At 35.6% G+C, this 13,178-nt stretch overlaps 4 protein-coding genes across 18 annotated transcripts in view; 3 read left to right on the plus strand and 1 right to left on the minus strand.

Moving 5' to 3' along the window:
- Positions 1-2,866, plus strand: part of LOC123866919 (cAMP-specific 3',5'-cyclic phosphodiesterase) — a 600,070-nt gene extending 597,204 nt beyond the window's left edge. For all 15 annotated transcript variants that reach the window (XM_045908710.1, XM_045908701.1, XM_045908712.1 and 12 more), the window contains one exon: positions 338-2,866. In XM_045908710.1, coding sequence (XP_045764666.1) covers positions 338-400 — 63 coding nt within the window. In that variant the 3' untranslated portion in view covers positions 401-2,866. The remainder of the gene's footprint in view (positions 1-337) is intronic.
- Positions 2,867-3,952: 1,086 nt separating this feature from the next.
- On the plus strand, positions 3,953-7,516 carry LOC123866793 (U2 small nuclear ribonucleoprotein A'). Its single transcript, XM_045908495.1, has 6 exons — positions 3,953-4,155; positions 4,399-4,546; positions 4,879-5,043; positions 5,671-5,855; positions 6,086-6,235; positions 6,975-7,516. The coding sequence occupies exons 1-6, from the start codon at positions 4,074-4,076 to the stop codon at positions 7,019-7,021; spliced, it is 777 nt and encodes a 258-aa protein (XP_045764451.1). The 5' UTR covers positions 3,953-4,073; the 3' UTR covers positions 7,022-7,516.
- Positions 7,517-8,200: 684 nt separating this feature from the next.
- On the minus strand, positions 8,201-11,806 carry LOC123866603 (serine/threonine-protein kinase Nek8-like). The gene is made up of 6 exons (XM_045908255.1): positions 11,605-11,806; positions 11,446-11,533; positions 11,176-11,346; positions 9,913-10,073; positions 9,268-9,418; positions 8,201-8,493 (listed from the first exon to the last, which is right to left on the minus strand). The coding sequence occupies exons 1-6, from the start codon at positions 11,673-11,675 to the stop codon at positions 8,257-8,259; spliced, it is 879 nt and encodes a 292-aa protein (XP_045764211.1). The 5' UTR covers positions 11,676-11,806; the 3' UTR covers positions 8,201-8,256.
- A 135-nt stretch (positions 11,807-11,941) lies between these two features.
- Positions 11,942-13,009, plus strand: LOC123866604 (NADH dehydrogenase [ubiquinone] 1 beta subcomplex subunit 7). The gene is made up of 3 exons (XM_045908256.1): positions 11,942-12,186; positions 12,348-12,516; positions 12,861-13,009. Exons 1-3 carry the CDS (start codon positions 12,078-12,080, stop codon positions 12,937-12,939), a joined length of 357 nt encoding a protein of 118 aa, XP_045764212.1. The 5' UTR covers positions 11,942-12,077; the 3' UTR covers positions 12,940-13,009.
- Positions 13,010-13,178: the final 169 nt, after the last annotated feature.

The raw sequence follows: 13,178 nt of genomic DNA on the forward strand, positions 1-13,178 counted from the left end.
TCATCCATCAAATCAGATTTTTATGAAAATACAGATAAATACCTAGGTACCTATCGCCATTGCGCCTTTATTTTACATAGACTTTAATTATACGCCTGTAAACTTGATAACGTTTCGTTGATGCATGCATATCACTCAAAAAATAAAAAATAAAACTTCTGACTCACTCACTGACTGACTCATCAACGTCCAGCTTAAACCTATGCCTTGGACCTAGAAAGCTGAAATTTTGCACAAAGATTTAATGTACACAAAAAAATAAGGTCGAAATTTCCATGGGAGTACCTAGAGTTTAAAAAAATACAAATGAATAATATCGATGTTTGTTCTTCAACAGGTAACGCTCGAAGAAGGTGAGGGTTCCGAAGAGTGCGAAGGGGAGGGCGACGGTGGGATGTGACGGAAACTACTGGGAATCTGTAAGAAGCTCACTGAGAAGATGCAGGTGTGGTGGAAGCTCTGGTAGCGGGTGACACAAGAGTCTCTTGTTGTATAATAATACTTGTTGACGCTTATCCTCGAAGTGGCACGATCCTCGAGAGCATCGTAACATTTCGAACGTATGATAATTTGTATTATGTGATTACTATGCAATGTTGTTTAGACTTATCTATGACTAAAGTGTCCCTCCAACGACTGTATTTGACATTAGATTTTCTAGTGACTATTGTTTTGTTTCGTCTAACCAAAGATGCGAAGATCAACTTCTTTACGTTCGTTCGATCCCTGTGAGTAGCTCGTCTTCGATTCGTAAAGTTAAAGTCGTATAAGTAGATTTAGGCACGACCTCGTATATACTGGGTCGACTAAGTAAGGACATTGAAAACGCTTATTAATTGGTATGAAAGGGTAATTTATATTGTCATATCATCCACGTTTCTCATATTTAATACGGGTTTGCGATAATGATGTTATTCACCAAAATATACTAACATTATAGGTATTCCTAAATATAAAACTATTTTAAGGTAATTTTTTAAAAATGCCTTTCGGAGTTTTGTCGTGTCTCTTTCTGAATATCAAAAGTTCGGTTAGTCTCTTGAATATAAAAGACTTGAACCGAGTCATCCTGTTAGATAGCTTTACTTGATTTGGTAACCTAATAGCACCTCATTTCGTATAACGGATCGCTGGCGATCCCCTTTCTTTCTTATTAGAATAATGTATTATTTTTATATTACATACTGTACTCTAGTTCATTACCCAAAAATACAAGTCATTTTAGAATAATATGTTTGTGTATGCAACTAACGACTTGAAGTCTTATAAAGTTTGATGATAAGTACTAACACTGGCGTGGTTTGTTACTAAGTTTTTTTTGAGAGTTAAAAATGTTTGCTGAAACAAATTAGGTGCAAACTTCTGTGGCACGCGGGCCGGGTCTTGCAATAGTAACATATAAGTGGTTCCGTACCTTGCGCACAACAATCATTCATTTGAAAATGCTGAATATGATTTGCAATCACATCGCGAGAATTAGGACATCGCTGATCTGATCCCACGCGGTGTCTTCTGTCTGGTACAGATCCTAATATCATTAACTTTAAACATGGCAACTTGTAGTTTATAAATGGTAATATTTAAAATTATAAATACCTAATACTTGATTATCTGTATTATGTTTGCATTTCACGTATCCATCGATGTTAGTGTATGATTATAAATATTCGTGAGCTGGTCTCTATAATTTCATGTACTCAGAAGATATTCGTTTACCTGATTAGATGTTTCCTTTTTGTTTTTGTACTTCAAACATGTACGTACCTCTTTCTAGCGAGAGTATTATTTACAAAGTATTGTTAATGTCGTCGCTCCATCATTCATCTGTGTCAAGAATGGAGGTCCAATGTACATTGTTTTTTGTAGGTAAATTAAGATTTTATGCGGCGAAAATAAGTACGAATGCTGTGTCGCCGTGTCTATAAAATGTCTGATTTTAAAAGCATAGATAGATTAGAGTATGGTACTTTTGTCGTACAAAGACAAAAAAATATATAAAAACGCTTATAACTACAATTGTGTGTAATAGAAACATTACGCTTAGAAACATTTGTGTTATGATATACATAATAAATAATATGTATGTAATTTACATACTTATGTAAATTTTCATAAATGATGTTTGTACTATTAGATCTGTGTGATGTACGCGCGATATACGTGTGCGCTGAATCTTTTCTAGTTCACATGTGAACAGTACCTAATATCTATAGCCGATCCTCGGCTGCTAAACACTGTCCCGATAATAACTCAAACTTTAAACCTAATCAAATGTGTAACTAGTTATAAATATTATGCTCGTTGTTTAATATTAATTTCTGTATAATTGGATGTACCTAACTTAATTGATAATGCAGTGGGTACTTTAAAAAATATTGATCATACCATGCTTATTCAAAATACGGCATTATTCGCGCCTTTTTCCTCACCTACCAACATAATAATTTGTCAATCACATTTTTTTATAACGGGCTTTACGGCTCTGGTTTCTAGCCTTTTTGAGCCTTTAACTACTACGGTTAGCTAACTACCAAAGAAGAAAGTTTACCTTATTTTCATTGTATTACGTCTATGTGCATCTGGCATGTCACTTTTTCGAATTACTTGTTTAGATTTACTTGTAAGTAACTATGTCGCAGTGCGGTTTCAGTGTTATATTATGTTTGTCAGTATGGAGAACTAACACTTAAGATTGGTTAAAACCTAGTTAATTTATAAAATACCGAAATAAAAGTGTGCAATGCTGGTCATATGCATTACTTATTATTTATGTTTAAAATAAAATAGCTTGTAATAGTTTAAAATGAATATTTGAGTTGAATTAAAGAATATTAATGTATTTAGAATAAAAAATAATTGAAGAAAATCATGTTTGTTTGCTTTTATACCCTTGAAGTAGTTAGCCCTAGAAAAAAACTAACGAAACCTAAAAAAAACTAACAAAAATATTCGAAAGCAGGCCTAATATTATGGGTTCGACAAGGACCTTTGTGGCAAAGCCAGGGGACGGGCTGGTCCCTGCCGCAGTTCTCTTGGAAGTTGTATAAAATATACCTTAGTCCGAGGCTAAAGCCTGAAACAAATCGTTACCTATAATTATTAGTTACCTATAATTATTATTAGTCGCGGCTCACAGCCGCGACTAATAATTATAGGTACTAACTGTCTGGATAATACTTAATATACCTACACTGAATTGTGCAAGAAGTCGGACGTAACCTTGACATAAATTACGCACGGTATATACTTGCCCGGCAACTCGGTCGACGCCGACCGTTACAATCTGTGATTTATATAGAAGTTGGCGAGTCTATACGCACGCAGTTGCGGTGACTCCGTGCACATAGACACGGCGACTTCCACATAAACTACAGATTCTTGAGATGCACGTCGAATGAGTTGCCGGGCAACTATCGACCTTACGTAATTGCTCTAAGCGCTCAGACGTCTGAGAAATATCTCGCAAGCCGCGGGTTATGAACGCGTCCATTAGTTTGTACCACGCTTTACACTTCGTTAGCGCAATGTTTCATAGTGGTGATACCTGTGGCGCCATCTAGTCTATAATTTATTTGTCGTTAGCATGGCTCACTACGGTTGTAACTATTGATCCTTTGTGGGTACTAGTTATAACGTCACGACAATATGTGGAGCGTGAAGTCCGAACTTTTGTGGCGGTGGTTCTTTAGCAAAAGATGTCGGTAACTAAAATCAATGCGATCACAATGGATTTAAGATGATCAATGTAAGTATTTTGGTTGTAAGTAGGTACCTATGAGATGTAGTTTTGATGATAGGTTTGACTCTGGTTAACTGAGCTCAATTAAGCTAGAACCCAAAGCCAGAAAACCGTTAAAAAAATCTGTAAGTAACTTGACTTCTGGCTTCGTCTCGCTAATCTCTATGGTCGATTCCGAGCGATTTGACACAAATGACAAATCGCTTTTGTCAACTGTCATTTGTATGTGTATCAATTTGTATTTTGTGTTTTGGCAGGCAAAGCAAGCTTTTGCAGAACTTCGCTATTCTTGTTTAATATTTTAAAAATACTGTAACAGTATATTCTAATCAAAATGGTGAAACTCACTAATGAATTAATACAAAACTCCATGCAGTACATCAACCCATGCAGAGATCGAGAACTGGATCTTAGAGGTTAGGTTTTCAAAACGTATATTTATGTTTATTAAGTCTTTATCGCTCTAATGTTATATTGTTTTACTCTACTCAATCTTTTACCGCATTGTTTAGTAAGAAAATTTGAAATAACTTGTCTAACATACTTGCCTATAATACCTAAGTACTTAATCATCCTGTTTTGCTGCTAGTAGGCGTCATCCGAATTGCAGGCAAAGCTGTAAGTAAAAGCATTAATGAATGATTATTTTCACCTTTCAGGGTATAAAATACCTCAAATTGAAAATTTAGGTGCCACCTTGGATCAATTTGACACCATAGACTTCTCTGATAATGATATCAGGAAGTTAGACGGATTTCCATTATTGAAAAGGTTGAAGTGTATGTTCTTTAACAACAATAGAATTGTGTAAGTATTTATTACGATGGTAAATTAAATATTAAGAGTAGAACAGATTTTTTTAAAATTTTACAAGTGGAATTTGAAAATTTATATTTTCTAAATTGTCTGGGGTGTGGTCTGGTGGGATTTTTCGGCTGTGGCTAGTTACCATTCTACCGGCAAAGCCGTGCCGCCAAGAAATTTCGCGTTTAGAAACCAATCAGGGGTTTGGGTTTAGTGAAACTGCCATACCCCTCCCACACTTCCACCTTAGACTGCATCATCACTTACCATCAACTGAAATTACAGTCAAGGCTTAACTTGTAGTAGAATTAAAAAAATAACTCTTTGTTTTCCAGACGCATAGGTGAGGAATTGGAACAGTATGTACCTAATTTAGAAATTCTAATATTAACCAACAACAATATAACAGAACTTGGAGATCTGGATCCACTGTCAACACTTCCAAAACTGAAAACACTTTCTCTGATGCACAATCCAGTTGCTAACAAGCAACACTATAGGTAAGGTATCTTCTTCATGGTAACATTTTCCTACCACATATTAATTTAAAAAAAATGCCAAAGTTGCATGGAAAGAATTGGTTTTGAATTCTGCTTAGTTATTAATGATTAGTTACATTAACATTTGACAATCTCGCTGGCGCAGTGGTCAGCACTGTGTTTTATTTCACAGTCCCGGAAGTCCCAGATTCAATTCCTGGCACGCGAAATTTGGTGTTTTATGATTTCGAAATTTTCTCTGGTCTGGTCTGATGGGAGCCTTTTAACACCCTACCGGCAAAGCCGCCTATCGATTTAACGTTCCAGTACGATGCCGGGTACCGTGTAAAGGGGTATGGAAGTTCAATGAAAACTGCCATACCCAGTGGCGTGCACATGATCTGTAGCCAGGGTAGGTATAAGTTAGGCAGTTGCCTATTTACTAGTGCTCATGATGAATAATGATCATTGAAACATTTGAACCAGGATAAGCAGCGCTTCTATGCCTCTATGACTTGCACGTCGCTGGCCATACCCCTTCCAGGTTAGCCCGTTTAGACTTAGGCTGCAATCAAGGTTATCACCGCTTCACCAAAATACTGAGACCAAGAATAATAATTATAAGTTGCTTCTTTATAAATATTTCAGAGCATATGTTGCATATAAAATGCCGGAGCTACGATTATTAGATTTTAGAAAGATCAAGCAGAAAGAGAGAGATGAGGCCAACACACTGTTCAAGAGCAAGAAAGGGAAGGAAATTCAAAAGGAAATATCAAGGAAAGCCAAGACATTTGTGCCCGGAGGAAATATGCCTGATCCAAAAGTTACAAGTTAGTGTAAATTATAATTTGAAAATCGACTTTTTTGTCTCTTAAACTGGCGTTTTTGCTGTCTTCTAACTAAAACTACAAAATTTGCAATCATGTTGCAAAGTTATTACGCTTTGCAATACGATTTTTGTTTGAATTAGCTATTCTCTACTAATCTCTTCTCTATCTAAGTTTGTGTAAGTAAGTCCGTACTTATTTTATTTAGTGCAAAATACTCTTTAATGTTACAGATCTTAAACCCCAAGAGATCCACAAGATTCGGGAGGCTATTAAGAACGCTTCTTCCCTACAAGAGGTGGAACGGCTAACAAGGATGTTGCAGTCGGGCCAAATCCCTGGACAGAAACCTTTACAGCCACAATCACAGACAAATGGACAACGTAAGATATTCTTATTCATTATTATTGTTGTTTATCGGGCTCTGTGGAAAGGTCATTAAAAAATAAATAACACTTACAGTTCAAAATTAGTATCAACTTTTTAATTTTATCTGAAACAATAAATATACATTCAGATACACTTTTGATTTAAAATACAGAACCCTAAAAATGGTATGTTTAAAATGTTGTGTTGTTAATATAATATGATTTTAGCTCCCAATTTAGCATGGATCTAGGTAATGTTAACAGATTTCATCATCATCGTCACCAACCAATAGACGCCCAGTGCTGGTCAGATCTGTAGGGATTTCAACACGCCACGGTCCACCGCTCCCTACAAGTCGTTTGATGTCGTCTGTCCACATAGTACGGGGTCTACCGACACTGCACCTTCCGGTGCGAGGTCGCCATATCAGCACCTTGGGACCCCAAAGTTTTTCGCAACCCACTTAAAATAATATTAAAGCATTCCTTTAATTGCGTGATTAGAGCAGTGTGTGGTTGCACAGGGCAAAATCGCGGCAACGCGAGGACATATTAAGTGAGGAACAGCGCGAGAGCATAGTGTGGGGTTAAACATGTCACAGTTATTTTATGTTTACGTTTGTATTTAGAATAATAATTTTAATATTCTTTTTTCCATAGACCACGCAGTTACGCAGAGCAGCCCTTTACTAAACAAAGATTTTAATTTCTGAACTGATATTAATATTAACTTTTTACGATCCTATGTTTACAGAAGCTGATTATGAGGAGATGGAGACTGATGAAACAATTGGTCAATAGGCGGCGATCAGTTTTGCAGGTGTTTAGCTGTAAGAACAGAGAACTACACTTGTGGAAGCTCATGTACTGCTCAAAATTTCTGCACGATTTTCTTAGTTAATAGTAAGAAAATTTTTATATCACACGTAAATTATGTTGAAAAAAAAAAATCCTTGTACCTAGGTTTGAATTTTTTCAGTATAAATCGTGCGGTTATATTTCGTAGTCTGGGCTTACCTTTTAGTTTTAAAAATATTTCCAGTATGTATTAAGCTGATAAGAATAATGAACTACTTCGATACTTTGCTCTAAAGACAGATACTACATAATTGAATTAAATGAAATTTAAAAAAAAAAAAACAGATTTAAAGGTAGGTACTTACCTACTTCAGATAATTCTGTTGAAAAGCATAATAACTGTCCGAGTATTATTGTGTTACGTTTACTACACTATGTACAGATTGGTCGAGCAGTGCTATTCTTTTTTCTATAAATAAAAGTAATTTTCTCACTGAATTTTTTTTATTTTATTCTTCCTATCCCAGATTCAACTAGAATATTGTGGTTAAGGTGGATGAGACGGGTCTGCCCGCGAAATTCAAATTTTATTTGGTTTTTCGCAATTTGTAAACTAATACGACAAAGTATGCTTATGGCATTCAATTTGCGACAGTAACAGTATCATCTCCACCTATTTATATATCTTTACTTGAAGGGGTCCAGTTTAAGAAGTTAGTTCTAGTATCGACTATAACTCACAAACTAGTCGATACTACATAGAACTAACTTCTTAAACTGGACCCTTTCAAGTAAAGATTTTTATATAAACCTGTGAGGATGATACTGCCATTGCCGCAATTAAAGTGCCATAAGCCTACGTTGTCGTATTAGTTTACAAATTGCGAAAAACCAAGTAAAATTTGAATTTCGCGGGCAGACCCGTCGCTTCCACCTCAGGTACCATGGATAGGTACCTACTAACATATTATATTAGATCCTATTGATGTCATCAAACCATGTAGGTAATATAAAGGCCTACCACATTATAGCGGTGTGGCCTAAGCGTCAAAATATTATAGTTAAATCTTTCATGCGGTCCATGTCACTCTAAGATGGACGCGAAGCGACGCCCTATAATGGGGTCCAGCCTTTATCACGGAAATATTTTTTAATTATTACCTACTAGAAATAATACCGTGAAAAAAATCCATATCACACTTTATTCAAAATTTTGATTGATTATCTAACTATTATTCTTACAGTAAATTTTTATATTTCAAATTCAGCAGTTCGTCGTCACCGGCATCTAAGAATAAATTATAAACCATTGGCAAAATTATCATTTTCCCCATCAGCTCCTGGATGGAAGGTCTTTTATCGGGAAGGACTGACAACATGGAGTCCACGAGATCCTGCATGCCTCGTTCGTAGACTGTCAAGTCGATAGGGTGCACGCTTCCGCTAGTTATGGCTTTAACCAATCCTACTAAGGTCTGTAACAAACATGAATAAATAATATATGATTAATCGATTATCGAGGGTAGATGAGATAGGAAAAATCTGGATTAAATAATTTTCTGATTTAACAGCGGCGGCACTGACAGCTAATCATATTTATACTTGGATGAATTAATAATACCTCCAAAGTATATCATCATGATCATCACTTATATCGGATATTTTTATTACTATGTGGAAATAGGATTAAACGAGCAAGTTACGACTGACGGAAAACTGAAATTTGGTGACGGGTTCTTATTTGGTTGTATAGAAATAGTGAAATGTTGTAACTACGTAAGTTTATAATTATGAGTATAAAACATAGTGTGCGAGTGGAAGGACATGAGTGCCACCAAGAAGGAGTTAGGGGCCAGACTACTTAGAGTGGGTACTTCAAGGTACAGAAGGAAGGTACGGAAGGACGAAGGAGACGGGGAGTCTATCGCCCGAAAGGAAACCAGTCCTCAAGTCGGGAGGCGCACTTTTGTGTTCCTGGTGTGCCTCAGGTTGGGTAGGGACTATATTGGTCCCCCGAGGAGACTCCTTAGTAGGCACCGCTGGCCAGGTTGCGCGAACGTGTTTGGCCCCGTAACCTGGCCATCAGGCGATGCGTGGAACGCCGTGGGGTTTTAGTCGGTAAAAGTCCGACATAACCTCCGTGCCTCCCCGGGTGCGGTGGAATCGGTAATTTGTATCGTAGGTAAACTGATTAAGATTGCATTATGTTTGCTCGTTTTATTAACTCACCTTTCGTTTTGTTAACTTACCTCAGCCTCGAAAGCTCTTTTATGCGTGCACATTTCGTATAATAAACACCCTAGAGCCCAGACATCACTTTTTGTGTCATATGGCTTCCCTTCGCACAACTCCGGCGCTAAATAATAGGGGGTGCCGATTACCGTCGAAGTTTTCTTAGCGCTAAAATTTAAATGTAACGGTTAATGACCACCATAGGTTCGTAGTACTTACTTAATATGAAATTAACTTTTGAAATCGAAAAAAATGATTTATTTTTCTAATAATACCTACTATACTTAGATATTAATTACAAGATAATGCCTGTGACTTCGTCTGCGTAAGTTTTTTTAAAATCTTAAGGGAACTCTGACATTTCGGAATATAAAGTAATAAGTACCTTATGTCCTTCCCCAGGATACAAGATATCTCTATACCAAATTTTGTCAAAATCTTTTAAGCGAATAATTAGGTCGTGAAAAGCTAACAGACAGACAGACACAATTTCGCATCTAACTTAATAATAATAATAAATTATAAATTAAGATCAGTGGCGACGGGTAACTTTAGAAAATGGTCAAACATTTTGTATCTGGCGCTTGTTTATGTAGGTTACCTTCCTCTGGCCATATGCGTCTTGCATTAATAATTAATAATAATGAAATAAAGGAACTCACCTAGCCAACATTTTAGATATACCAAAGTCACCTATTTTTACAAGTACTCCATTTTTTCCAGTCAAAAGTATGTTTTCAGCTTTCAAATCTCTGTGTATAATGTCCAATTTGTGGATGTAATTCACTCCAAGCAATACTTGACAAAAGAAGAACAATATTTCCTGTTGAAAAAGAAATTATATTTTTATGCTGATGAAGTAGGTAATTTTATGAGATTGGGATGTGAACTTGGGCTCTCTTTGCTGTTATTTTAACAGACAACTCAATACAGTTCAAATATTTTTTGTGGGTGCAATGCAACGGATGAATCAATCGCATACTTATCACAATCAATACCTAAAGACCACCAAAAGAGTGGGACGATAGGATTCATGTCAAGGCTGTAGTAGTCCATGTCAAAGACAAGAAGGCATAGAACATGCTCTAGTTTTTAAGGAGGAATTAAAATCATTATCAATCGATCCATTAAAAGATGATGCATTTTTTATCTGTACAAATGCGTGAAAGCGTAATATCACAATATGTATATTTATTATTCACTAGCTGATGCCCGCAGCTTCGCCCGCGTGGATTGGTCAGATCCCCTGCAGCATCAGGATTGAGGAGTTGGACTCCAAATTTTTTATGAAACAATGTCGCGAAGTTCCTCTATCGATTAAAAAAGAAATGACGCAAATCGGTTCAGGAATCTCGGAGATTTCGGTGTACATAGGTAGGAAAACACAACTCCCTTTTTGAAAGTCGGTTAAAAAAGTAGCCTATGTTACTCCCTGGTCAATTCTCTACTTGTCTGTGAAAACCCCGTCAAAATCGGTCCAGCCGTTCCGAAGATTAGCCTTTTCAAACAGACAGACAAAAATTTTAAAAACGTGTGATTCAGTATTGGTATCGTTCAAATAACCATATGAGCTTAATATGAGGTAGTTATTTCGAAATTACAGACAGACACTCCAATTTTATTTATTAGTATAGATTGTCTTCCATTCCTTCACACAAACACACCACATCGTTTCAGCTAACTCGTACCCACTCATACCCACTGAGCTCATTTGATATTAATTATTTTTGATCCATTAAAGTTTTCAACGAAAAATTATTTTGATATCACTCAATGAAACAGCGATGTAGTATACATAGAAGTCATTGGTAGGACCAACCAATGTCAAATGAGCTTGGTTGCTATCATTCAGTGTTGAACACTGAGTTAGCGAATCACCCCGCAGAGTTAATGCTATGAGATTGTGGCATCAAAATTAGTTTTACCTGCTGATTTATGAGCTTCGGAAATCGCTGATACATGTATTCCGCTAGATTCCCGCTAGTGGCATATTCCATAGATATCATGACATGATTATCATTATAGTAACAGTGGTAAAATGTTATTATATTTGGATGTTTTAATCTTGAAAGTATTTTGATTTCATTTGCTATGTCCTAAAAGACATAGTTAATGACAAATAATTAGATTATCTAGTAGGTAGGTAGGTATTAATGAAATGAAAATATTAAATATATATCAACTTGGGTACCTACCTGTTTGTGATCTTGTAACTTAATGTTTAGTTCGATGTCTTTTACTATCGTAAGCGTATCATCTTGTTTTTCACACAAATACACATTTCTGTGGACAAAGCCTGTTATCAAAATTTAGAACCTTGAAAAAATAGTTAAATACACGAAAAGTATACTTGCCCATAAGTTCCTTTTCCAACAGTCTTCAGTATTTTCAAATTATGTTTCTTAAATCTTTTCAAAACTTCCATTTTTTAATTTTACAAGCATACAAATTAACAGTATATCATAAGACAACGGAATTCATTCTCTTCTTTTCCTGATAAAGGTAGGTATTTCTCATTTTTAGATGAAGTCGTCAACAATATTCAAAAATACCCTCTTTTAAAAAGCGAGTCCATACGAATAACGCTTGACGCGCATCGCGCATGCATAAAGAAGAAATCTGTTATAACTATCATTGATCAAGACTTACTACTCTGTGTAATAAACTAAAAATCCGCCTCTATAGACCATTGTAGTCTATGTTTTAATTCAAGGTAGTTGACCTGTCAAAAATATCGTAAAAAATATAATCATTATAATTTGGTCCCGTAATCGGGGACTTAAATAGTTTATTTAAATAGTTTAATAGTATCTAAAATAACTGTAAAATGGGTCAAATTTTGGGATCCTTTAACGCACGAAATGTAGACTTGTACATGAACGATAAACCTACATTCGAACACCAGGAAGGATTTGAATTCGACCGAAAACAACGAGGTATTATTTAAGTATAGTATAAGTATTAATTTTATTTACTTAATTTTATAGTTAACTTTACTAGCTCGTTATTACACAAAAGTTTAGACATCAAAATGTATTTGTGTGTATAGGTTACATAATAGACATGTCAGCTTCACCCATGTAAACAATGATTGCAGAAATGATAGCTAAGGAGGAGGACTTGATATCAGCGCGTATTCCGCCTAAATTCAGAGATTACTGTGCTCATTATTTACTTGACTATCAAGTCTGCCGTTACCAGAAAATGCCAATGTTGTACAAGTGTGCTCACGAGAAGCATGCATACTTAAACTGTGAACATGAAGAGTAAGTTATACCTAACAACTAAATTTAAAAAATACCATCGAGCATAATATAACCCTTAGAGTACTGAATTTGAAAAGTAATTTCAAAACTGTAATATCCAATGTGGTGTAAATGTTAATAAGGTTTATTAAGTACTGTTTGAGAGCTAAAAGAATACAACACCCGTTTCAGAGCAATATGTACATAGTACACCATGCTGCTCAAGTTATATTGTGCTCAATAAAAATAGTCTGTCACATCTGATTTTGTATGTGTAAATGGGGGACACTTGGTCATTTGCCATGTAGCGATTAACTTTTTTACAAAACTTTGTATAATATTCTTATAAAAGATACTTTTTTCAGTTATGTACTGCGCATGAAAGAATTTGAGCGTGAGCGTCGTCTACGGCTACGAGAGAACCGACTTGTTAGTGCTGCATAAGTTCACATTATTAGAAAATGAATTGAAATGTAAATACTGAAATAAATAGGTTGTCGCAATGATTGTGCTGCACTATTGTTGTATTATTGTAACGCAATATAGTTTTTAAATTAAAAAGAAAATCACATTAGGTATTCTAATTTATTAAATTGACTAATTTGCTATGAATCAAAAGCACTGAACATCTTATGAGATAAATCGAAGCTTTTAAGGTCATAGGAAACCTACATAGGTACTTA

Source organism: Maniola jurtina, chromosome 7, assembly GCF_905333055.1.
Source record: "Maniola jurtina chromosome 7, ilManJurt1.1, whole genome shotgun sequence".
In the NCBI taxonomy this organism is placed as follows: Eukaryota; Metazoa; Arthropoda; class Insecta; order Lepidoptera; family Nymphalidae; genus Maniola; species Maniola jurtina.